At 42.9% G+C, this 27,470-nt stretch overlaps 1 protein-coding gene across 1 annotated transcript in view; it reads right to left on the bottom strand.

Annotated features, from left to right (window-relative positions):
- Window positions 1-27,470, bottom strand: part of NDUFA9 (NADH:ubiquinone oxidoreductase subunit A9) — a 205,827-nt gene that overhangs the window by 62,413 nt on the left and 115,944 nt on the right. The window contains exons 7-8 of the mRNA XM_085652600.1: window positions 9,338-9,405; window positions 9,176-9,252 (exon numbers count right to left, since the gene is read on the bottom strand). Coding sequence (XP_085508726.1) covers window positions 9,176-9,252; window positions 9,338-9,405 — 145 coding nt within the window. The remainder of the gene's footprint in view (window positions 1-9,175; window positions 9,253-9,337; window positions 9,406-27,470) is intronic.

Here is a 27,470-nt window from a genome sequence, read left to right as displayed (position 1 = left end):
GAGTTTAAGCTGGGCTGGCTGGCAGTTCGTGCAGCTGACAAAGGGTCCATTCATATCATGGATATATCTGCATGAGGAGGCGATAGAAGGTCTGAGGCTTAGGAGGTCACGACGGGAGTATGTGGTTTTGGTGGAGGCTCTGGGTGCCAGGGGGTCTGGCCCTAGGCCCGGTCGTGCGCGGACGGGCGCAGACGGGCTTCCCTTAGGCGCTCCCGCTGCGCTCGTCCGCTGCGCTGGAATGGCCGACACATTTGTAGTAGGTATTATGGGCGTGGCCTCGCAGTGGGCGTGGCTTCGCCTTTGACCGCGCTGGCGGTGTGGGCGTTTTCCCCCTCTGACAGCGGGGACTCGCTGTGTTTGGAGGGTCTGGGCGGGCAGGCTGAGCGCGTGAGGACGGCGCTTTTGCTCAGGTGAGCTTCGTGGTCAATTGCAGTTGTTTTTTAAAATCAGCAGTAAGTGAAGACAATCGTGACAAAGTTAAAAATACAATTTCAGGTGCAGCGTGCTAACCTCCGGCTTTCCGCCTCAGAGGGAAATTAATCAGGAATGAATGTTGCGCTGTTACGAGCGTTTAAGTAGTCCGGTGGGCGTGGCCTCGCAGTGGGCGTGGCTTCGCCTTTGACCGCGCTGGCGGTGTGGGCGTTTTCCCCCTCTGACAGCGGGGACTCGCTGCGTTTGGAGGGTCTGGGCGGGCAGGCTGAGCGCGTGAGGACGGCGCTTTTGCTCAGGTGAGCTTCGTGGTCAATTGCAGTTGTTTTTTAAAATCAGCAGTAAGTGAAGACAATCGTGACAAAGTTAAAAATACAATTTCAGGTGCAGCGTGCTAACCTCCGGCTTTCCGCCTCAGAGGGAAATTAATCAGGAATGAAAGTTGCGCTGTTACGAGCGTTTAAGTAGTCCGGTGGGCGTGGCCTCGCAGTGGGCGTGGCTTCGCCTTTGACCGCGCTGGCGGTGTGGGCGTTTTCCCCCTCTGAGAGCGGGGACTCGCTGTGTTTGGAGGGTCTGGGCGGGCAGGCTGAGCGCGTGAGGACGGCGCTTTTGCTCAGGTGAGCTTCGTGGTCAATTGCAGTTGTTTTTTAAAATCAGCAGTAAGTGAAGACAATCGTGACAAAGTTAAAAATACAATTTCAGGTGCAGCGTGCTAACCTCCGGCTTTCCGCCTCAGAGGGAAATTAATCAGGAATGAATGTTGCGCTGTTACGAGCGTTTAAGTAGTCCGGTGGGCGTGGCCTCGCAGTGGGCGTGGCTTCGCCTTTGACCGCGCTGGCGGTGTGGGCGTTTTCCCCCTCTGACAGCGGGGACTCGCTGTGCCTGGAGGGCCCGGGCGGGCAGGCTGAGCGCGTGAGGACGGCGCTTTTGCTCAGGTGAGCTTCGTGGTCAATTGCAGTTGTTTTTTAAAATCAGCAGTAAGTGAAGACAATCGTGACAAAGTTAAAAATACAATTTCAGGTGCAGCGTGCTAACCTCCGGCTTTCCGCCTCAGAGGGAAATTAATCAGGAATCGGTTGATTAATTGGGGAGGATGGCAGCTGTCAGCGTGTAGAATTGAATTACCCGCCGTGGGTTTCCTAAACAGTTCGGTCTCTAATCTGCCATCCTTCGCATACACTCTGAGATCTAAATAATTCACTTCCGATGGACTGATGTCATAAGTAAATCTCAGGTTCAAATCATTATCATTTAGTTCATGGATGAACTCCCTCGCTTGTTCGACAGATCCCCTCCATACCACGAAGAGGTCGTCGATATATCGATACCAGATGACCACAGATTTTGCCCATTTCTCCCTGTTGCCAGTCATGGCCACCTGCTCCTCCCACCAGCCTACGAATAAATTCGCATAGCTGGGGGCGAAGCAGGTGCCCATTGCGGTGCAATACTTTCTCGATAAAAGACCATTGAAGTTTCTGACACAGTCGTATGCTGATCGAATTTATCAAATTTTGTCTTTTTAACATTTTTTTATTCCAGGATGAACTGTTTAGACAGGTCTCTGGTACAGCAATGGGCACCTGCTTCGCCCCCAGCTATGCGAATGTATTCGTAGCCTGGTGGGAGGAGCAGGTGGCCATGACTGGCAACAGGGAGAAATGGGCAAAATCTGTGGTCGTCTGGTATCGATATATCGACGACCTCTTCGTGGTATGGAGGGGATCTGTCGAACAAGCGAGGGAGTTCATCCATGAACTAAATGATAATGATTTGAACCTGAGATTTACTTATGACATCAGTCCATCGGAAGTGAATTATTTAGATCTCAGAGTGTATGCGAAGGATGGCAGATTAGAGACCGAACTGTTTAGGAAACCCACGGCGGGTAATTCGATTCTACACGCTGACAGCTGCCATCCTCCCCAATTAATCAACAGCATACCGTATGGTGAACTCCTCCGCCTAAAACGCAATTGTTCCTGTGACAAATATTTTGAGAAAGCAGCTATTGGCTGTATAGCTAGATTTAGGACGAGAGGTTATGATCTGGATCTGTTACAGACCACATATAAAAGAGTACAGAGAATTCCCCGCAAAGAGCTTTTCAAAAACAAAGAACTAACAAAAGCAAACGTAGGGGACAATGTAGACCCCGACACAGGTACCTTTCGCATGATTACCACGTATTCAGAGGATGCGAATACCTTAAGAAGTATGCTTAAAAAGAACCGGCACATCCTCCAGACGGATTTAGTAATAGGCAAAGATATTCCATCTAGACCCCTGATTACTTTCCGTAAAGCTAGATCGTTGAAGGACCGATTAGTCCAGAGCCATCTGTCACCAATCACACCCAATATAGGGACTTTAAAAGAGATGAAAGGGTTCTTCCCGTGTGGTAAATGCAGGGCCTGTGCCAATAGTAAAAGAGTCCTCACATATAACATCTTGGGTGTCACACAACAGAAAGTGATTAACAGATTCATCACATGCTCTACATCACATGTTGTATATTGTTTAGTCTGTCCTTGCGGGCTTAGATACATTGGCAGCACCATTAATAGCGTTAAGTTACGCATTCTCGAACATCAACGAGCCATAGCAAATAAGGATGCGAATTATCCTGTTGCTAGGCATTTCGCGATCAAACATCAGAACAACAGGGAGCTGTTGCAATATTTTGGGGTTGATCAAGTCCCTTTGAACGCAAGAGGGGGAGACAGGGTTCTAAAGCTGCATAGATTAGAATCCCGTTATATCATTGATTTACAGACTAAGGCACCTAAAGGACTGAATAGCGGGGAGGAACTCACAGTACATTTAGGAAGCTGATCTAACCGAATATCCTTTATGTTCTTCTGTTCCATTTGTGTTGAAAGTATATATTATCACAGTTGATTTAACATCGTAGGGGAGAGCCATGTTTTTAAACCCTCTCACTCACAGTTGTCATGGTTCTCACTGATTTTCGGGGGAAATATGTTAACTGTGATAGCAGTAAATGTATTATGCAATATTGTGAAATTCTCATATTTGATTTTAACCGATACACGGTGTGATGCTGTTTATGACTGATCTATCAATGCCGATTATGTGCTCTACATTCTAGATTCACTATAGGAGGTAATATACTATTGAGTATTTACACTGAGATCGTCATATCTAATTGTACCGATACACGGTGTTATGTTGTAGATGAATGATCCACTGATGCTAACTCAGAGTGATTAGCCATGATAGGAGGCAGTATACTATGTAGTTCTCATTGCTCTACAAATATGAAATGAAATAGGACAAGCGTGACAGTGGAGTACTCACAATTGTGCATATATGTGTGTATATATTGATATACTGTGATTTTCCCATGTGTGTAATTTTATGTTGGGATTTAAAGAGGATTGTTTCATGGATTTCCCCAGTATTTTGGTATATACGATACACCATGCCAAGATGGCCGCCACTTTCACTTATGAATTCAAGTGTTCTTTGAATACAAACGTCACTTCCGTTATTACGTGCTTGTTAATTTAAAAATGCTGCTTCACCGCGCTTTTTGTAAACACTGACGAAGGAATTTCCGAAACGCATCTGTTTTCTTGTGTTACTTAATAAACATCTATGAAGCGACCCTCCGAGTGCTGGACTTTCACTGCGAGTTACGTGAGTTTTGGAGCATTCATCTTTATGTGGAGCACTGCCACGACGAGCACCCGCCTCTTAGAGTGCCTTGGCTTTCGGTGCAACTTTGAAGCTGGATATATATATATATATATATATATATATATATATACGCACGCACACACACATATATTCATTGAAGCGCTAACTATAACTTGCCCCCCTCCATGCACTGCTTATTATCTCATTCATTTCATGTTCTATGACATAATTTATGACATCACTGATGACATCATCCAATGAGTGTGGCAGTTTTCTTTATAGTTTAGAAAGTGGCGGGTAAATACCATATTAATTGTGCTCCTAATTTTGTACAGCCTGGGCCCAGGAAATGGATGTAAGTGTTTACAAAACACGTGCTGCTAATGCACAATAGGTGTGTAGAGGTATTCAGCACATTATAAAAATTTGTATTCAAGAATACGTCTGTGTGGAGGTGACAGTTGACTTCTCTTCATTATTTTCCACAGAAATGTTATGGTTCTCCAGAAAGTTTCCAACAGCAGGAAGATTCTACGTAGTACATACAAACCTTTGTAAGCAGCATTGAGTTATTAGAGAGAATCATGTTAGCTTGAAAATTTGTAAACATAGTACATTGTGTGTACCAGGTACTAACTTATGTACATGTGCTTGTTTTGTTTCTGAAGATGGGCTATCTGAACATTTTTCCCCACAATATGAAGGAAGCAAGTAGTATGATCTTTACCACCTTCAGATCTTGGTAATTTCTAGCAAATAGTGTTTGTTTTTTTTACAAATGTTGCATATAGTGTAGGCTGTTCTCAATAGATTCTGTTTAATACTCTGTTGTGTATTTCTCATGAGAGCTTCAGTGGTTTTATTTTTACAACTGTTGCATATAGGGTAGGCTGTTCTTAATAGATTATTTTTAATACTCTGTGGTGTATTTCTCATGAGCGTTTCAGTGCTTGCAAAGAGTGTGTTATAGGGTAAACTCTCTCAATAGAGTAAAACCTGTTTAAAGTGACCAGTTCTCTATTTATATCAATTTTGTTTCTCAATGTAGGTTTGGTGAGTGTCAGAGGTTTGATACAGAAAAAAACCCGCCCGTAGTAGGACATTTGTTTTGGATCAGAAATTCACCATTTTTAGAAATGTGGCTCTCTGTGAACAGTTGTGTACAGATTGAACACCACACACAGTCAATGAGGGTTTCCTACATATCTGTGGCTGATGGCTAATGTGAACTATGCTACCTGTAAAGTTCATGGTATTGTGTCAATGTAGCATATAATGCTTGCTTTCTACACCTAAAGGGGTTATATCTGTGATGGCACTAATGATGCTAGATGTTATTCTGAGCTTTTTTGTAATTACTGTCAGGCCTTTAATGCCATAGAAATTTCTAAAGCAATATGTGGGAAAACGAACCTTGGATGATGTCATCAGTGATGTCATCAATTAGGGCTTTTGAGAGGTCATCAGTGTTATCATAGAACATGTCATGAGTGATATCGTATGAGAGGTCATATCAATGCATAGCGGGGGAGCAAGTTATAGTTAGCGGTGCAAACTATAACTGGTGAATTTCTGAGCTTTTATTTTAGTTTAAAATGTTAATGTTGTCAGTGAAAAATTCACCTAACTATAAAGTTACTTTAACCTTGGGGTTTTTTGGGTGAATTTCTAAGGTTTTAGTTTTTTTTAATAAAAGGAAACAAAGCTTTTTTATCACACCTAACTATAACGTTACTTTAACTTTTGCTATTTTCAGGGAATTTCTAGGTGTTTGTTTTAAGCAAATTAAATATTTTTTCAGAGCATGTATAGTAGAATAACTGAAGAATATATCCGGTGTGCAGGCATTATTTTGAAAGGGAATGGCTTTGTATTGTAACATAACAAGTGTGCCTAGTAGGGTGTGGTGATGGACTGGCCTCTCTTTTCAGACCTCTCTCATATGACAGGTGTGGGGATGAACTGGCCTCTCCTTTCAGACCTCTCTCTCAGATGACTGGTGTATGTAGTAATGGGTGGAGAGGGACTCTCTCGCAGATAACAGGTGTGTGTAATAGGGTGTGTGGATGAACTGTCCTCTCCTTTGAGACCTCTCTCTCTGATGACAGGTGTTCGTAGTAGGGTCTATGGACAGACTGGCCTCTGCTTCGAGACCTCTCTCCCAGATGACAGGTGTGCATAGTAGGATGTATGGGGAGTGACAGGACTCTCCTTTGGGGAGTGACAGGCACCTCCTTTGAGATCTTTCTCTCAAATGAAGGGTGTACATAGTAGTGAGTGGGGAAGGACTGTCCGATCCTTTCAGACCTCTCACATGACAGGTGCTTGTAGTAGGGTGCGTGGATGGACTGGGCTCCTTTGAGACCTCTCTCTGAAATGACAGTGTGCATAGTAGTGAGTGGGGAGGGCCTGGCCTGGCCTCTCCTTTCAAACCTCTCTCTTAAATTAAGGGTGTGCGTAGTGGGGTGTGTGGATGGACTAGCCTCTATTTCGAGAACTCTCTCTCAGAAAATAGATTTACATAGCAGTGTGTGTGGCGGGACTGGCCTCTCCTTTCAGACCTCTTTCTCAGATGATGGATGTGCATATTAGTGTGTGAGGCGGTACGGGCCTTTTCTTTCAGACTTTTCTCTTAGATGACAGATGTGCGTGGTAGGGTGTGGGGAAGGACTGACCTTTCCACTGAGACCCCTCTAGTCTATAAAGGGTGTGTGTAGTAGGGTGTGGGGAGAAACTTAAATCTCTGCTCCTAGCTCTTCCAAACCTGATGGGTGTAAATAGTTGGTTAGGATAATCACATCTCCACTAACACTCCTTTCTACAGTGTGTATACCAGGTGTATTAATAGCCCACCTACTCCGCCCTACTTTTCACGATACCGCAAGTCTCGCTAGATCATAATTTTTTTTAAAGCATTAACATTCTATGCATCACAGTACTTCTATCTCACATACCTCCTCTCAATAATAAGGTGCACAATATCCTTTCCTCCTAATAGAGTGTATTCACAACTCATCTACTCCTTTTTACTAATCACGATCCAGTGGGAGTCATGCAAAATCGTATTTTTTTTTAAAAACAACATAAATATACCTTTAACACAGTACTTATAACTTAGAGGCCTCCTATCAAAATCAAGGGGTACTGGATGGTTTTCTACCGCCTCCTTATATAGCTGTTTTACTTAATTTCCACAACACCTACAATTTTTCACAGCAATCAGTAAGGGCGGCCATTTATATCTAAAACCTTAACAGCCAGTCAGAGCGCTCACTCATGAGACTCGTGGGAACCTCTTGCTCCCGCGAGAGCATGAAGGCTTACGTGGAAAATGGGCCTTTCGCCCAATCACAGGGCTTCATTTTTTAATTTGCGCTCCCGCAGAATGCTCAAAAGACTCTTGCGAGCCCAACTGTTCAACTATGTATATTTATTTATCCTTAATATCTCAAAAACTACTGAATGAGATTTACACCAAATCACAAAACGCACAATCTGCACACCAAGATCTACCTTGCTGACGAATTTGGTCTAATTTAGTTTTAGCTGTAGGCTGTCTTAAAGAAGTCTATGGAAAATGCCTAGGGATTTTGCGTTTTGGTGTCCCCCTTTTTTCTCAGTCCCCACTTGACAGATCACCCCAAACCTTTCCAGAAAGAAGCTGAGGTGACTGAGGTGAATTAGCTTTTTTGTTTGTTTTAAAGTTTTGTGAAGATTCGTCAAATGGGGCAAAGTTATTAGCAACCCAAAACACATTCTTTCTATGGAAAAGCAGACCAAACTATAACTATCTTGTGGCGACGTCCACTAGGGAATATAAATAAATATATGTAAGTATACATATCGTCAGACACAAATACAAACAGGAAGCCCAAGGGCCTCCACAAGACTACGCATGAAGTTACTAACTAATCTGCTCATCCTGAGAGGTTAACCTACTCTTTTATGAGACCAGCCCACATATGGACAGAAATACCCACTTAGTCACAGAAACTCTGCGTTACTAACCATTTCTTTTAATGGCTTTGAAAATGCTCCAGGGTAAACATCTGTTGGTCTCTTGAGAAGCACTTGTTTTAACATGGAAATAAACTGTTGTAATTAAACAGAAGCAATAAAAGAAGAGACCCCCCAAATGTCTTTTTCCTTTCATAGGACAGGCTCTGGGTCAATCTGGGTACAATTTAGCAAGCTCTGATTGACTAATATAAAATCACAAGCCTGTCCTTTTCTGAAGAGTGGCCATTTCCAGTTAATTGGTGTGTCTAAATAACATAAAAAACAGATCAACTTTAAAGATTTGCTAGATTTTTGGGCCTTTGATTTAAGGAAGCAAGTCTATCATCTACAGGCAAATTGCTCCAGCTGTAATACTGCACTACCTACTCTGTTAACTAGCTCACTAAAAAATGTAGGCAAGTCTTGGAAAACCTTAAACATTTACACAATGTGCTGAAGAGCAAGCTGAGAATGGCTAATATTAAAGAAAAACAAATATCATTTTAAGTTGCTTCCTTACAAGATGGACTTTCAACACAATTTTCACCTAGTGGCGTTGGTTGCATTGTTCATTCAATATCCGAAGCTACAGACTTTTCTGGGTGGCTACGGTTCAGTCACAAAGTGTCTCGGAACCAAATTATCCCATTGGCCATTTCTATAAATCTCAGCATGCAGTCCTTAAAGAGGCTATTACACTAAGGATATAATTCCATGAAACGGAGGAGGCTGTTCAGATGAATCTGCTGCATTGGCATCAACTAGTAATACCCACATCACAGAGATTGCTGATGTGTAGACCATGCTGCCAACAACAATTATACCTATAGTCTCCAGAATGCAAAACTAAATTCCAACATTTAGCTGGGAAAGCAAAATCTGATTGTTCCCACACATGTAAAGGTGAAGCCACTTACTGCCTATTGCTTATCCTCTCTTCTACTACTGGCGATCACTAGCTTGGCTTGAAGGAATGTATTATTGTTTGAATATTATCAGTATTAAGAAATAGATAATGTGTTAAAACAATTTATGATCCAAAAAAACTACTTCAAGTATTAAACGTATATTAATAAAGACCTACCCAACCAGTGCATAAGTTTTCCCTTTTGAATCTGGGTCATTGATAGCACTTATAATTGCTTTTGCCACATCCACCACCTGTAGAAAATATGAAATCTTATGAAAAGTTATGTACAAACTGTTTAACTCATATGCAAAATCTCTACAGTGAACAGATACCTACGTAAATAGGTTGCTTTGCAGTCTTCTTACCAAAGGAAATTAGTGGTTCACCACCAAACCACCGCAGATCTATGGAGAAAAAGAAGAGAAGGTTTAACATGTCCCAAAATGTTGAACAATCGAATGCTTTGAAAATAGCCAAGAGAAATGCTTTTTCATCACAAATAGGTATGTTTGTTTCTCTCAGAGTTTTTAAAGGCAAGAAACAAACTAAGGCAACAAAGTAAAAAATCACGACAGAGTAACCACATGATGTTTTGCAAAGGTGGCCACCATCCACCTGTCATCCATTTACTTGCAGCCTGAGAGCCTATAGTTATCAATCACATGGTTTATGTTATTGTCTTATGTTACTTATAATAATAATGTAGCATCTGCAGTTCATGATAGTGTAACTCTTGCTCATATATTCATATTTTTCTGCACAAAATACTGTTATTTCTCTAGTGTTTTTTTCATGTCTCTTCACACATAACACTAAGAAATCCCTTGGGGGTTCTTCACATGCTGCATCAGGTATCACAAGGTATGCCTTCCCACAGTCGCCTTGTGAAACAGTACACAACAACCTCTGCTTTCTCAGGCAGAAAGGCTCACATTTTTGGATCAAGGCAGTTAATTCTCCTACCAACACTGACTGAAAACACAGCTGGAATTGCACAAACTATGCCTGGCCTTGACAGCAGATTGAAAAAGCTCGCTACTGGGCCCTAGAAGCATGTCCTTAACTTTACAGGCTGAAACACTGATCAATTTCTGAACAAACCAATGTGAAAAATGTTCAGGTAATCCACGTCTGCAATATAATTTCTGTTTATATTTCACATGTTCTACTTAATGTTACATTCGCTAAGAGTGTTTGCTATTTCCATTATATTGTGTATCTATCTTTTGTGTAGCATATTACTCTTGACAGTGCATACTTTGGATTGAGTAGCATTAAGGTGATTTTAAAGGACCAGGACAGAGTACTGGAGTTGAGGGTGAACTTTTTTTAGGAAAGCTGTCAATCTTTTCTTGCATGGGTCCTCATCACATATAGGCCTCACTTATCTAGTAGAACTTTTAACATTTAGATCTCCAATTGTCATTATAATAACTACACCATATTTCAGTGATCTCAGCGATAGAACAAAATACTTCCTTCACTTGATCAGCATATTAAAACCGAGGAGGGTTAATAAAGACTACACAGCAGATTTTGTAAATGGATAGCAGTTGTCATTAGAATTATATTTAAGACTACTACCTAGAAAGAGTAAAAATCAATGGACACTATTTCAAACTGCTACTGACAATGGGGTCCTAACAATATTGCCACGCCACACCTCGTGTGTCCATTTGTTGTTGTTTGTGCATCCCAGAGAATACATATTAGCAGAATATATTAAAATCTATTGAATGCCAGGTTGCTGCAACATATATCAGTAATAAATTGCTGTTAGCCTTATCCGGGCAGGCCACAGGGCGGACAAGGGCTGGTCGGCCCAAACGTGGTGGCTGTGTGTCACTGGTATGCCAGGGTCCATACTACTAATGCTCTGCAAACTGGGCCACTACAATCCTCTCTGCATTTGACTCTCAGTGTAATGACATTGAGCAGTCCAGGGCTTCTCAGAGACATCCGATGGGGGACAAGAGCTCAGAACTTAACCGACACAGAAACATTTTGCCTAGTCCAGTGCCATTCTTTCTTGGAAACAAAAGTACTTTAATATCACAGCAAAACTAAATACTACACAACTCAATAAAAATGCAATACAAGGTTGCAACCTAAGTTACATTTATCTATGTCTAGAGTGAGGCAGCAATACGATTTGCATTCTCCCTTACAAGGGATTTAAAAAGATACACCTCTGCTTAAAAATCATCAACAATATGCCGTATACCAAGATGTTTAAAATGTTATTTAACAAAAGGATAATGCAATTATGTCAGCTTTAAACTTTAGGTCAATACATATCCCTTCTGTGATACTGATATTGATATTGATTCAGAACTGTCCAGGACTCAGCGAATTTGTCCAATAGTTGCCCAGTCATTTTGATTTTATTACACAACATAGTGGCAGAATGCAGGGCTCACTACGTTAAGTTTTAGCTAGGGCAAGAGTCCGCCTTCCAGAAAAAGGCGACCATCTCTGCTCCTTGTATAACTTCAGCTTGATGTGGTAGGGTAAGGACTCGGAATTTATGCAATTACTGACTTGGCTATGTTTGAGAGGGAGGTGCAAAAATGTACACCAATAAGAGAGCTCTATCACTGTATACCTCTCCGGAAGGGTAGTCAATATAATACAGTACTAGACTCCTTGTCAAACAGGCATGCATTGGTGAAGAGAGCGCATTTCTAAACTGCATGCTGGGCCACAGATCACTTGCTGAACAAAAATTCCACATAACTTGGACACTGTTTATGATTTATTTTGAAAAACACTGGAAATATAGTCTTCAAGACTTCCAATGGTGCACAAATAATTTGGATGGGAACTTTTGAAATATCACAGCAATCACAGATACTACTCTGCACAGAGAATGTTTTTTTCTGTTCTGTTAGAACTACAATGATTATGTGTGTGTGAAGGCGTTGTTAATTATGTTGCAAAGTCTATCCCATGGATTTTTAAGAGTGTGTTTTACCAGTTGTATCGTGCGAAAGCATGTCTGCCAAATGGGCATACTTTACTTCTCTGGGATTCCCCGTGACTATTGTGAATGTGGTCCCTGGGCACTGATCGCTGAAGGCGATATTTAAAGGTTTCGTCCAAAAAGTTTTCAAACAAAGAAAATGAAATAATCCAATTGAATATTTCATTGAATAAGCTTGTTTCACCCTTTACTTTCGTTTCACTCAACCCTTGTCAAGATGACCCCCATTTTTACGCGATGTTGCTCCACTTTTGCTTATTGATTTGAGTTCTTTGATATCATTCATCGAATAAGCCTGTTTCACCATTCACTCTTTTGTTTCACTCAACCTTTGTTAAGATGGCCCCCGTTTTTACGCGTTCGGCACACACAATAGTCTGTCCTCTTAGGTAAGCCATAGGCATCGAGGAACGCTTTGAATCAATGACAGCACGTCTTCACCGCACGATTACGCGTTCTATCACTTTAGCGTTTAACCGCTTTTGCGTTTAATTACCTTATCAAGTATTGACACGTTGGGCATCACCTGTTCACCAGATCACATCTTTCGTTTAGATCTCTCACACCGCCAATATGTTTAGCTTTCTTGGCACTTTTCAACGTGCACGAGAATTAATTACATTCCGCTTGTTTCGACCTTCCGCAACTCAGGTCCAGTGGTTTTTACATCCATACTTATGTCGCTGTGGGCACAGACTAGCATGCTCCACGTTTAGCTTCTAACACACTGTGAGCCTCGAGCACACTTAGCTAATGACATCTTCACCCGGCATACGTCTTCGAGCACCTTTGAATAGTGGTTCCTCATTACGTTCATAATTTTTTCTGGTCTAGATTTCCCCTGATGAAGGGCATATGAATGCCCGAAATGCATTGGGAAAACTAAGAATGTTGGACTTATCAAAACTTTGAAGCAAAACCACGATTTGTTGAATTTAATATCGTCACCTGATAATAAACAAACAAATCTAAAAACAAACACATCCTTAATTGGATTATTTCATTTTGTTCATTTGAAAACTTTTTGGCCAAAATCTTTAAATATCGCCTTCAGCGATCATTTCCAGCTGTGCTCAGAAGGACGTTTCTTAATCCAGGAAACGCTACGCTTCCATTTATCCAAGTACACTCATATGACCAGAGAGTGATACCTCCGAGGCACGCTACAATCTGTTAAAAACCCCATTCGTCGCGTTGTGCGTGTTCTACTACATTTTATCCCTGGCACTGAGCCTGGCATTGTTTGATTATTAATCATACTGCACGAAATAGCGTTCGGGTTGGTAAGAAACGCTTCTGTCTTGTTCGCTAATTAATGGTTCAAATTAAACAATATATAAATAAAAAGCACCCGCTGGCACATTTTAAATAATCAAGAAAGCAAGTGAAGTCGCAGCTCCACAGAAGAATAGGGAAGCAGCAGGTGCTGTGTGGTTTTCTTGGCTGTTCAATCAGCGGTGTTCTCAAGAGAAAGGCTTTTAACCTGTGGTCCGGGTACCCATGGGGTCCATGAAGCCTACTCAGGGGGTCCGCGACTGCTTAGAAAATTAAAACATATTAGCAGATGAATAAAATATATTTAAATAGAGAATCCAAACATCAAATTGAACATTTTTTAATGTTCTGTAAATGTGAAGGAATTTGAAATTGGAGGCTAAAAATTAAAACAGTATCTTCAAATTGATTTGTAGGAGCAGTGCAAGTGCGTCAAACAAAATAAAGTACGGACAATGAGTGGCTGCGATTTAATTTAGACATGCTACAACCTCTAGATTAGATTCAAATGATACTTTTTGTATATTATATAAAATATTTCATTATTTATGCATCAATTGTATATTTGTTTGGTTAATGCTTGTTTTGGCAATTTTTCGTGCATTGTTTTGTGGTTCAAATCATTGCAAATTCTTAGGTCGGGGTCCCAATCAATGGGGTTCCCCGGATTCCAATAATGATTCAGTGGGGATTCCAGTGATGAGTAAGTGGAAGTCAAAAGGTTAATCACGAGCCACTGTAGCTCAATCATGAGTTACAGTTCGCTTTAGAAATGCAATATTCATTCCCTCATTTATTAGATGCGAGTTCACTTTCTTCTCAAGGACTCCATCTACTGGACTCCGGGGAGTATTGAATCCTCAGTGAAATTACTACTGCTGGGATACGTTTAGCGTTTCTAGTAAATCACCCAGTTATGTTACCCAAAATCACATGCGAGAAATGCCATCTCAAGATCTCAATTCTGGTTTCTTTCAGTCGTTAGCATGCCCTACTGGAGATTCTCAAACCATGTTTCCAATCATAAGGGCACATTTTGCACAGGCACAAACGGGATTGGTGCATGTGTAAAAGATGCATGTGCGGAGTGCGGTATCTGATCTGACTGAGCACACGGATATAGGCACTGCAAAGACTCTATATAGCAGGGCCAGCCTTTAGCATCGGCGAGCTGGGTCCAGACACAAGGCGCCAATTTTCTGAAGGGCGCTGTGTGCATTAAAGTTATGCCACTCGTGGCGGCCATCTCATCTTGCTCCAGCCTCGTCATTGTCCCTGCCTGTTCGTTCTGTCTGGTTTGCCAGTTTAAATTGTTTTTAATCCCTCATTAACATAGGACGGCGATGTTTTTAACACTACTTTAGTCCCCTTCCTTGCCCTCTGACCCCTGCTGGCACACATCAACAAACCCATCATCTGAGTGCGGCAGCTGAGCTATCGGTGATTTAGGGGAGCTGAGGGAGGTCCGGGGAAGTTTGTGTTCAGGGGTCAGTCCTTGCTCATCCAGACACTGACCAGTGAACGCAACGGGACCCCCTGCTGCCTGATATCATTCACTACCGTCTGCAGGGGCGCCAAACCCTTCGCCGCCCACGCCCAGGGCGCCATCTTAGCAAAGACCGGCTCTGCGGATAGGGCATGCCGTGGATGTGGCAGGAGCCGGTTCCAACACACGGTGCACCCCACCTATTCACAGAGAGGTGCGCAGGAGTATGCGCTCAGCGCACCTCCTTTCATCCTAACACGAGCCTGGCCTGAGCCAGACTGCCGCAAGAGGAGGCGCTCTGCACACCCAGCCTGCACCACAGACCTGTGCTGCCCCGATCATGTCCTACAGGAGCACGGGAGGGCGGATTTAGATTGCCACTGCTAACTCAAAAGTGTAAACGTAAATGTGTGCATTGACCAGAACGGTCCCTGAATGCCCTGGTCTGTCGACTCTGCCCACATGGGGTGGAGTCGGGCCTGCAGATGCCAGCGTGCCTACGAGACTCGCGGCCAGCCAATGCATAACAGCGGAGCCAGGTGCCCCGGACATCTGTTACCGCGGACGGCCTGGGCGGCTGGACAAAAGCATCATGCCCACTGCCCTGCAGTCACTGACCGGAAGTCATTGATGACAGGGCTCCGTTCGTGAATTGTGATTCCAAGCCACAGGAATCCAACTCGATGTTTGCAAGAAACACAATTTTTCGTACATTCAACTCCTCAGTACTGAATTCTGCTACAACATGCCTCGTTTAACACACACTGGCAAAGCCAATACGTCTGGGCTACCTAGTTGCATGGACTTCGGTGTAACTGAAGTCTGATAATTGAGGGCGACTTGACGTAGCAGCCTTAGTGAGTAGCTTTGACTTAACCCAATACCACACAAACACGGTGTTTAATGGGGCCAGCCAAAAATAACTAAATTAATAGCTAACTAGAGAAGCGGCCTTGGAGGGTGTAGTAATGGGCCAGGAAGCAGTAGTGGTCTTGAGTAGATTTATTGTAGGTTACATGGATGAAGAGCTATGTCCAGCTCCAACAGTCTCCAATTCAAGAATGACTCCTGTACATTCTAACGTAACTAAGCAGCACAACGTCCTTAAAGAAACACTAACCAAAGAGTAATGCAGAATACTACAGAGGGAAGCTGTTCTTGTCCATTCATACCAGCACTTCTACTATAATGACCCTAACAGAAACAACAGTACAGAGAGCTCAGCACTGTTTCCAGGGTGTATGCCATGAAGTATGACAGGGTGTTTGCCTGTGCTTTTTCACCCTGCAATCTGGGCTCTCTTTACAGCAAATTTATATTTGTTTATATTGTGTTTGTTCTGATTTTAACTCTACAGTTGCCACCCTGCTGCACATTACTAAATTCATACTGGCCCCGCTGCCCCGTCCATTTGATCAGCACGTACTAGAACTACATGTTGATGCTGCTCCTGGCTTTCTTTCTTAAGCTCGAAGGACACTGGCTGCATGACTGTTGTTTTGTATAGCAGTTGCATTTGTATTGTACTCCAAACCCCAGCTAAATTAGGCATGGAAAACCATTTGCAGAAAAGAACACTTTTCTCTGAGAGTTAACTGGATATTGTAGGGTGTTTCAGTTGTGTTGCCTCTATTAGTAGAGCTTTGATGCTGTGTGTGAGGACCAGAGCTGTGCTTTTATGACTTGTTGCTGCACCCTGCATGAAATGAAGCACCGAAGAGTTAGACGGGACTTTTTTCAAACAAATGGGAATAAAGTATGCAAGCTTTGTGGGAAATGTCTCTTGTATTTTGTTTGTACATCAGACACTGCTCAACCCGTGTCGGTGACACAGTCTACATACTTGTTGATTGCGTAGGAGACAAATGTGAGAACCGATATGATCCTCCCAGCAGATGGCTGCTATTTTGGAGTCATTTGGTGCATACAGTTTACACAATGAGCATAAGAAGCGGGCAGAGGTGAAAGGTGATAACTATGGAACGTGTCACCTTCAATTGATTAAAGTATGTGGAGTGGAGCTGAAGCAGAAGTGACAGAGAAGCAACTCTTTGGAATGGGCCTTGGTATATTGTCTGAAGCGTCCACCAAGAAGAGGTGGGAAACAACACATAATAATGAGGATTATGAAACCAGCCATAGTATATATTCTGATGGGCTCACCATGGAACAGCTGATAATCAATCAAGGTTTGTATAGCGCGGCTACTCACATGTGAGGGTCTTAAGGCACTGCCAATATCAATAGTGTATGCCTAAGGTGCACCAATGAGCTACACCGTAAATTGGCAAATCGACTCAAAGTTGCCAAATTAGAACAAATTGGTAACTTTCATTTAAATTCAAATAAAGACTAAAAACCTATTTGATTGTGTGCCCTGAAAATTCTTTTTTGTTAAGACTTACACAATCATTGCATCAAGAGGGTGTTGAAGGAAAAGCTCCACTACTGGGCTCAATTTTACATTAACCATGATTGTCATAATAGGGTAAACAATGCTCCAACGGCTAAGTTTGTGCAGCAAAAGAAGGGTAGGCGCTCCTAGCACTGTTGGTCAAGTACTCGTCACAGTCCCCCCCACCCTCACAAACACACTACAGACCTCATAGTTGACAGCCAGTACTGTGATGTTTACACAGAGCGACAGTTTGTCTCTTCTAACACATGCTTGTCATCAGCATACACATTGCCTTCCAAGCTGACATTTTTAGAGTCCCATACAATTATAACACTGTGATTGAAGTGGCTGTGGGCAGCTTTCCAAACATCATATCTTTTCTCTATAAGCTTTGGTGAAAGAAATTAGTCAAAGGTAACAAACATTAATAAAAACAAACACAGCAAGATCACCTTTGTCTACAACCCTAGATAAGTCATTATTTCTTCTGTCAGATCCGTAGGATCAATGAAATGAAATGCTTTTCCTATGCGCCAAGTTTAAATGTAGGCGGTGCTTTGTGATGCATTTCGCCTTGTGGAACATATGCAATCCTCATCCATGCTACATATACAGTGTCACAGTGAGTGCGTGGGCGGAAATAAAGTGCCTCTGTTCTTGCACGGCTGCATTGCTTTTGTCTGTTTATTCATTTTCAGCTTTTTTTTTTTATGTTTTCAAACTTTCATTATTTTCTACTCTCCTCACCACCAAGTAGGATCGTGGTGAGGCGATTAATATATGCTGAAGGATTACAGAGCTTGGACTTCACTACTTATGTGCGATCTTCATTGGATCACACTGTGCAACATGGCCCAGCAAGACTGCCTAGGTGCTTTTTATCAGTTCAGGGAATACATAAGAAAATGAGGACCAAAATGCCAGCTTAAGAAAGAGATGGTGAAAATACCTTATGATGAGTTGGACACTCAGACCACAAAACATTATTTGGGAAAATCAAGGTAGCTATAAAGTACATCAAAAACACATCATCAATAAATATGAAACACATCAATAGCAAATAAAAACAATATTAAAAACACCAGAGCCTCCCCTAAAATTGTTCACTACAATATAATGCTTTTCCTAAGATGTATTGTCCCATTAGAAAAGGTGGAGTTGAAACAAGTGCAAATAAATAGTGTAGAGCACGTTTATAGACTCTTATATTCTGTGCAAGAAAAATCGGTTTGAAATAATAGCTCCTTAAGTTCTCTTAAAAACCGCAAATAGCACAAAGTGCTGCGTGATTTGCTTCGAAAGACTGTCACAAGGGCAATGGAGCGTGTCTGGCGGCAGATTTTCATTTCGGGAAGGCAGCTAAGTGGTGTAGTGTGCCCAACCATAATCTGGTTAAGACAAAATGATGCTGAATATTAGTCACCCTGGACAAATACAGCTGGCGTCTCTCCTGTAAATCATTCAGCTTATATAAAACGACCATAGGCTTCCTAGATTCTACACGCATTCTACATTCCTGTCTAGAATTAATAAACAAACATTGGCATAGCCAATAGGCCTCGCCTTTGGGACCTTATCAGTGTTTAGCCATGCAGCACAATATCGTGGGTGCTGCACCGTCAGGGATTAATAGCTATCCAATTACTACACCCTGGGTCATGCAATGTGACTGAGCAATGCATGCTTGCATCTGCTGCACGCTTCTTCCTGGGTGGCATAGCTTTCTTATAGGATAATAATGCAGTACAGAGAGCATCGACAGGGGCATGTATAAGACTGATTTGCATATGGCCATGTCTAAACTGGGGTGGTGTAGTGGGCAAAAGAACGATGGATTTAACCCAGATCTCTTGACTGGGGGAGAATGTCTGCATTGTCAGCATTCCGTCCATCATTTGTTTGTTGTAACGCTTTTCGCCCTAAGTGGGATGGGTATTCCCAGACGTGGGACCCGTGCTCACTGCGCCACTGGAGTCAAGCTATCCTGGCTGATGACGGCTGATAGCCAGAAACCGGTCCTAGGATGCTTGATTCCGGTCCAGGGAAGACATGGCTTGGCAGTTAGGGCTGGACTGTTCCCATGAGGCACAGGGTCAAGACTGATTTGCATATGGCCATGTCTAAACTGGGGTGGTGTAGTGGACAAAAGAACGATGGATTTAACCCAGATCTCTTGACTGGGGGAGAATATCTGCATTGTCAGCATTCCGTCCATCATTTGTTTGTTGTAACGAAAGCATTAGAATGGCATAGAATAAGCACTGGCATCATCAATAGATCTGGCACTGTCTGCGTGCCCTTTAACTTTGTCTTGTTTTGTTTTCTGCAAAGCTTTGTTAGGGAGCTACTGGGCACATGTCAATATAAAACAAATCATTGGTTTGGAAGCTTCAGTTTCGAGAAGTGCACACTGCTAGACAGTGAGGTTAGCCGAAGGCTAAAGTGGGCTGATGCACTGCCGTACACTGAAGGGGAGGCAGAAAATGTGAATGACGCAACCATTCAACAAAGGATTACTAAAAACCAAAATATATTTGTTAACGCAAGACCTAGAAGGAATGGAAGAGACTGCACGAAAAGGGGGAGGGATAAGTCAGAGGGTAGTAGGTATAATGAAAAAATGCCGACTTGGTCAGGAGACAAAAAGGTGGGTGAGCGGTGTGAGGGGAGAAGGGAGGTGAGAACAATGGGGGCAAGTGGGTGAAACGAGAGGAAAGGAGTGCTAGAGAAAAACAAGTGCTGAGAGTGGAGTGCTGCATACAATGCTGTCTGTGACAGACCTCTAAATAGGTGTCTGTAGTGAGACCACACACGTTTGCACACTTTCTTGTTGCAGGGACTGGTTTGAGCAGAAAATATCTTGCAGGAGACTAGCTTGAGCAGGAAATGTGTTGCAGGAGACATTTCCTCCTAAAGCCAATCAACTCCCTCGTACCTAGTGATTTTGAACACGAGGTACACCACGTTTATTTTTCACTTGATACCCTAAAGTGCATTTCGTGTATTTTACTCTTAGTCTTGACACAATTTTCCCAATGTCTTAGTGACAGTTTCAGGAAAAAAATACATTAGTTTGCTCATCCCTACTCAGCAGGTGCAGGGAAACTGATTTCTCTACATGGAAAAAAATAGAAAAAGAAACATGCTTCCTCTAACCCTGACTGAGCAGAATATCTGTCTGCAAAACGATTACGGGAGCATGATTACGGGAGTAGCAAAGTACATTTAGAAATATAACATTTTCATAGTTTACTCTGGGTGCTCTTTGGGATTTTGTGACGGTCATAAGTTATAGCCATAAGTCTATGATGCATAGATGTATGCACTTTTCTGTAAATAATGCCTCTTTTGAGACAAAAATGATTTACTACAAATAATGTTTTGCACTACCATATGTCAATCCAAATGTATGTAAGTCATTGCTTTTAAACATTTCATTCTGTGGTCATGGGTGAAATGTGAATTATTTATGACAACTTTTGGGAAAATGTGCAATGCATGCCATTGGAAATAAATAATTGGGCAAAAAATATATGGGAATGCACTTAATGTTTTTAGTTAGTCTAGTATTAAACAACACTATATAGCCAGAGCCATCAACTTGCTTTCAGTTACTCCAAGGCACCCCTTCAGGGTTTTAACAATAACATTTTCTACAGAATGATGTTTGCGTTGGGGTATAATTATTGGCCTGCCACAGACACAAAGCTCCCTGCAATGCTGTATTCATGTTTGTTTTCATCTTGCTTACAAATTATTTTGTTTGGAGTAGGGGGGAGAAGAGCAGCGTATAGTTTCCCCTGCACACCAAGATCAACCAAAATGGGGGATGTTTCTGGGCAGAGTTTACAAAGAGCAATACTCAAGGGTGTGATCAGTATGCATACAAATCCAAACACACCCCGGGGATGTGTTCTGAAAGGATCATGCCGTCATGGATAATGCTGTATTGTACACAAACACCCGGACAAAGTTTTGCATAGCTCCCCCACTTGTTTTTTTTTATGAGATAATCAAAGCTTAACTGGGGAGTAGTAAATGTTCACGACTCTCTCTTTCATCGTTTCCCTAATCCCACCAATTACTTTTTCAGCTGTACCATTATTTGTTATCCTCTGATCGATGTGCTGATCAAAGCTACACAATTTTGTATGAGGTCAAAGGCCATGAGCTAGGCCTGGCACCTTCTCTTATGTAAAGCGCTTTGACACTCCTGAGCCATGATGTGCTACATCACTAATTAAAAAATAAAAATAATAAATAGCACGAGGGCAACACTCGCACACTTCCGGAAAAAGCTTCATAACTTTAAATTACTCTTACAATGCAGTCCACCCTCATTCTTGAGCTTGTTCTTAAATGTGAAAGAATTGAGTTTTGTTTTGCATCCTCATTACCTCCTCTGTCTGGCGATGCAATTGTGTTAACCATCGGGCATTTTAGCAAGGCCTGCGCAATACCGCACAGAGAAGTTTCATATTGTGTAATGCTTTGTGATTAAAATACAAGAAAGCCAAGCTCCACTGGAGGGCAGAAGAGAGGGGGGGCCAGGGGGGGGGGGGGCGGGGCGTGTCTCATTTCACGGACTGCAGATGTCTTGCTAGCACTGTGGGACTGTGACTAATTACAAATATGGCGTTAGTGAGCGAGAATTACAGCGGGGTGGGTGCCCTACAATTGGTTTGGCTCCTACTAATCCATAAACATGAACACTTTCTCCAGCACTGTGAAGAAGCCATGGGAAGACACCTAGAGCTGTAGTAAATTCTTTAGTAAATACAATTCCTGCACCTAACGCCTCAATATGAGAAAGGTGCTGCCTTTTCCGAGAACCTCTTGGAACAGAAAGTAACCGAAGGCTCAGACAGACAACAGAAGCAACTGCTCGGGCCACAGTTAATATAACTCCAGTTCAGCTTTATAGGTTATTGATCCGTGCACGGATTTAGTCTCTAACAGGTCTCCCTATCAGATTTGGAAGAACCAATGAAAGTGTTGCTTTGCAGAGGGCGGGCCCTGTATGCACGGGACAAAGGCAGGGCGTGTAATTATGGCAGCCATTTCTTACCCGTTCATTTTGTGGCTCGCTCACCTCTACTTTCTACCACTGCTCTTTGTATCCTACTGTGTGACCCCCACTGCGGTAATGGGCATGGCCTAATAAGATGACGATTCAACTAGCGCAGAGTCAAAAACCACAGTACAGTCAGTGACGACCCTACAGCTCCTTAAAAATTGCTCCAACTTTGTTTTGGTGCCCTGAAGGATTTGCAATCTGGCATTTCTGTTTATAAACATATGAGGAATTGTAGCACGGGCAGCTTACGTAATCTAGCGCCTGCTCTCCCCACCCTCCAACTTTCAGTCCACACCTTCACCAGGATGGCAGCTTTTTACAAAAAAAATACCACTAAATCACATTATCAAATCACAGGAATGCTTTGATTTAAAAAAAAGAAAAGAAATTAAAACGTTTTAAAATTAAAACGCTTTTTGAAACACTGCGTGAATAGCTTTTAGATCTGGCTCACGTTAAAACTGAAGAGGGGTGAACTGTGTGTAAAATGTGTGGGATACTATTTCAGAAACGATCAGAAGGGTCCGAATCTGTTTGCAAACCTGTATGTAACTGCTGAGGCAACATCAAAAGGAATGAAGTGAATGCGGGTTTTATTTTTCAATACATGCTTTTAGACACAAGATGGCTCTCCCATACAAGACATGGCATGTTTTGTAGTGCTCCAGTTGTCTTTCTAAATGTCATGTACACTTACTTCTCCAGGAAGCTTTGCAAGCCTTGCAGTCGCTCGTCCATCTGTTGTGCATTTCCGAGTTTAAACAAGCACGGGCGCGATAATTGGAAACAAATGGCGCCGCTGCTCGCTCCCGCAATGTGTATGCCGTACATGCACGAGTGCTCATTGGAAACAGTGCAGTACATGCACAAGTTTTACAAAAAGTACAGACTGATTCCAATGCTTGCGCGCTGCAATAGGCTCGACCTAAAAAGGAAGCTTTAATTACAGTCTTACCAAGGGATAATATTCTAAGGGAGTCTTGTGATATCGGTATATTGAACAGTAATTTAAAGATTTCATTAATATAGGAAAGCCAAGGGATTTTAAGAACATGATCTAGAGTTAAGCCTAAATTGAAAACCAAAGTAATAGCGGTTTTAATAGAAGCGAATCTTCCAGAAATTGCAACCCCTCTCCATATAAACAATAAAAGAGGACGCAGAGGCTAGTATACATAACAAACATCTAAGGAAGGAATTCTCCACGCCCTGAAGGGAAATACTAGGTGCAAAACCCCACAGGCCTCCCCCAAATGTAAAAGTTGACAGCCCTCTCGATCAAAATATATATATTTTTTTTCTTTCTCATCTTCAAGCTGGCATTTAAAATCTGTTGAGACCATGTGCCATTGATAGTAAATAAAACCCCATGATAACAAAATGTGTTTACTCTCGTGATTGGTGAGCCCTGGATATAAAAAGGTCCTGTGCTACCGCACCTTTTCCCCCACAAACCATTGTGTATGTTTTTGTCTTGTTGATTTTCAGATTTCTAGCTTACATAGTCACCAAACACATTCATCAATTTCTGCAGGCCAACCAGTGTCTTTGATAACAGACGGTGGTCTCCGCGTACAAAAACACAGAAACGACAGGTGATGGGAGGCGAGCCAGCCTGCGGAGCCCCATTAATAAAGAGTGAGAACTGAAAAGATGCCAATACGCAATTAATTAATTCTAAACAAAGGGAAACATTAGCAGTTGGGGTCATATCAGACCTTGACAGACAGATTTTCATACAGCTGTGAGAGGAAACTGACTATTTCCTTCTGGACACCAAGGGAAATCGGAGAAGACCACAGTATTGAGTATTTATCAAGGCAAAAGCACTGCTTAGGTCAGTGAAACATAAATTTAGAGGCCCTGCCTTGGCATACTTCCCAAAAAGCAGGTCAAGATTTACACACTGTTCCCAAGCCTTTCCTAAACCCAAACTGCACCTCTCACAGGATAGATTCATCCACTGTCCACTCTGTAAAAAGACTTTCCCTTTAAGTTTAGCAGAGGAGTCCAGGAGGGAAATCAGGTGGTAGCATTTATGGTTGGATTTATCCTACTTCTTAAAGGTGGGTACTATAATTGATACAACCCAAAAAGAGGAAATCGTACCTTCGGCAGCTGCATTAAGTAGCCGAGTCAGGATGGGGCCCCATAAATCCCCCGACGCTTTAAACCCATCCGTTGGCACCCTGTTGTGTCCTGGAGCCTTTCGCCCCTGCACTCTGTTCGAAAGCAAGGCGAACCTCCTCCAAGGTTATATGCAACGGGATATGATGCCTGCGCAATACCCTCTCGCCCACTGCAAGCAAATCATCCTCCTTATTAGAATCAAAAATGTCAGAAGTGACATAGGGCGCCCAAAGCTTTTCAATGCAGAATTTGCTTCCGACAAACAGGTAGCAGGCGTTGCACCGGAGGTTGCAGGGAGGAGATCAATGATAGCAGAGTTAAGTAGAGAAGGAGGGGGTCGTAGGAGCACCTTTGATTCAGCTCACAAAGGCCCAGAGGCTTCGGATGCAGGGGTGCCTTTAGAATGCTGGATTCTTCTTACCAGAGCCGGTTGCAGTCAGGAGGGACCTCTGAAATCAGGCTGCAGGCATTACTGAAGAGTCCAGGAGGGGTCAGCCAACACTGGACTTGAGGTCAGGACCGCTGGGTCAGTGGTCCACTTGAACACGGGCCGAGGCGTAGGGTGCAGAGTGCGCAAGACTTGCGGATCCGGAGGGCACCAGAGTCCTTTGTGTTGGTTTCTTGGGGACAGAACTGCTGTCCTTGGGAGTTCTGGTCTTTGTCAAAGTTCAGGCAGTCTTCCTCGGCTTCCTGGAAGTCGCTGCCTGAAGGACAGGTTCGTCTTCTCGCAGGATCTTTAATGCTGGAGGCAGGCCGGTAGGACTGGGGCCAAGTCAGTAGTCATTTTCAGGCTTCGCTGTACGCTGTCTTCTTCGTCCTTCTTCTTAGGTCGCAGTTAACTAGTTTCGAGGTCTGAGGGAGCCTTCTAAATACTAGATTTAAGGGGCGTTTTAATGGAGTTACAGGTAGGGCCAATGGGCACCTCACCTGAGGTGACTACACCCTCTATTATGCCACCCTCCTGTGGGAGGAGACATAGTCCTAGCCCTGATTGGAGGAGTCCCCACATCTTCAAGATGGAGGAGACTGAAATGTGTGCTTAAGTTCGCCTCCTCCATCGGAGGGGTGGAGTTAGCAACGGTGGGCACACCTCCTAGTCGTTTTAAGATTTCCTGCTGATTTTCCCACCCAAAGAGGGGGGTGTAAACCAGGGGCTGCCATCTGCTAACAGCAGCAGAGGCTGGGAGTCGTATTACAAAGGCAGCCGGCCTTAGAAGCTTCCCGTTCGAACCCTGTGCTAGAATGCTCCCAAACCTGTATTTAAGAGCAGAACAGCAGCCCTATGGAAGAAGTCAAACACGTTACTATGAAATTGACCACCACCAAATCAGGAACATTTTTAAATGATAACCAAAGAAGTTGAGAGCGAGGTGAAAAAGACAGCGACCTTCTGATGCTGGCAGATAACAGGTTGGATATTAAAATTTGAAAACCCCTTTAGCCCGCCCAGCTGGAGACGGTATGGCACATAAGTAGGAAGAGAACCCTTCAACATTGATTAGGTCCACAAGCCAGGTTTCCTGAACGTACACATTACATAGAAAACAGAGGTAATGTGAAGTAAATCCGGGGAATTTAGCTTATTTTGGAGCCGACACACATTCCAAGTAGCAAATTGGCCTACTCCTTCGGAGGCCTGACGGTAAACTTCCAGAGAGAGATCAGGGGAGTTAAGTATGATTGAGTTAACATGCATAATTGGCTGATGGCAAAGATTAAAGACATGGGCTACGGGTGTAGTTATACAGGTGAGGTCAGGACTTACGTGAGCATATCCTGGTCAGTCAATCTGCCCTCATAGCTGCCCATGTTGTTAGAACGAGGGAATTTCTCATCATTAGCAAGTCAGTCCACACCTTCTAGGACATTAAACCAGTTGGAAACAAGGACTTTATATACATCAGAATTACACATAACAGCATAAAAATCATAGTCACTCGAGGTATACAAACTCCTTGATTCTGCCAAGTTTGGATTCTGCTGGGGCATATGTCTTGGTTTGTAGAAATAACCTAATGGCAAGAAAACAATGTTTGACCCAGGTAGCTGCTTAATAAAATGCCCAAAAAGCAGATTTTGCATAAACAATGGTGATTTCAAGTTAATAATAACAGTCACCTGGACGATCCACCAGCCCTGGTCTAATCCATCAATCCATCCCACCCAGTATGGCAGCAGGACATTGTTTGCCAGTGAGAGAGGAAAGTCCCTATACCGTGCAAGCCAATTCAATGTTTTGTTAGTCAATTCTTCCTTCGTTTCCCTCTGTTCATTGAGCAAAGTAGAGACACCAGCCAATATTCCCAAGTAGGGGCAAGATGAGGGAGGGAGGTTTACCATGGGGTTACAAAAATTTCCGGGTGATTTGTTAGTCCCGCTCTGCAATGGTTTTTATTTTGTCTAGGCTTTTCCTACCAAATCCCTTACTCGCCTTGAAATGGATGTGAAGGCAGAGCAGCACAATTCTGAGACCGAGTGAAGAGGGATTTGCAGGTTCTTGACAAAGGCATCCGGTATGGATCTAAGCGGTAACACAGGCCCAACAGTGCATATCAAACTACATTGACTAGAACCCTTATCCTGGTTGTCCCTGGTAGTCAAACTTGGAGCCTGCGAAACTGAGGACTGTGGTTGCTTCATATCGACCAGGTTGCATTCAATGGCTGCCCGGTGAAGTAAAACAGGAGAAAGTTCAGACAGAATTATGTCCTTAATTTTGACAAAGCATTCCTTGAGCAGATATACTACCCATTCGGGCTTAGACACAAGCGCTAGATCAAAATCCATTCAGATGATGGAGACGGCTGCATCATAATAGAGGGCATAGGGGGAAAGTAGTTTCAGTAGCAACCTCCACGGATTTATTCCAAATTATCCGTCTAGGCCATTTATCGGTCACAGTGGGCTGAGGACTGTCTACAGGAGGGAATGGATTAACTGCTGGAACTTGCCCACTGTTAGTTTGGGAACAGAAAATTGGTGTGAGCCCCATCAAATGAGTTGAAAAAGGGGCCACGTTGCCATCAGATACAATACCACAACAGAGGGACAGTCTCCGCTCCGCTAATTCGATTTCAGTGGATATAACCCCTACAGACCTCTGTAGCATCAAGTAAATCG

This window comes from Triturus cristatus, chromosome 4_1, assembly GCF_964204655.1.
Source record: "Triturus cristatus chromosome 4_1, aTriCri1.1, whole genome shotgun sequence".
Taxonomy (NCBI): domain Eukaryota; kingdom Metazoa; phylum Chordata; class Amphibia; order Caudata; family Salamandridae; genus Triturus; species Triturus cristatus.
This window is presented reverse-complemented; position numbering and strand designations above follow the sequence as displayed.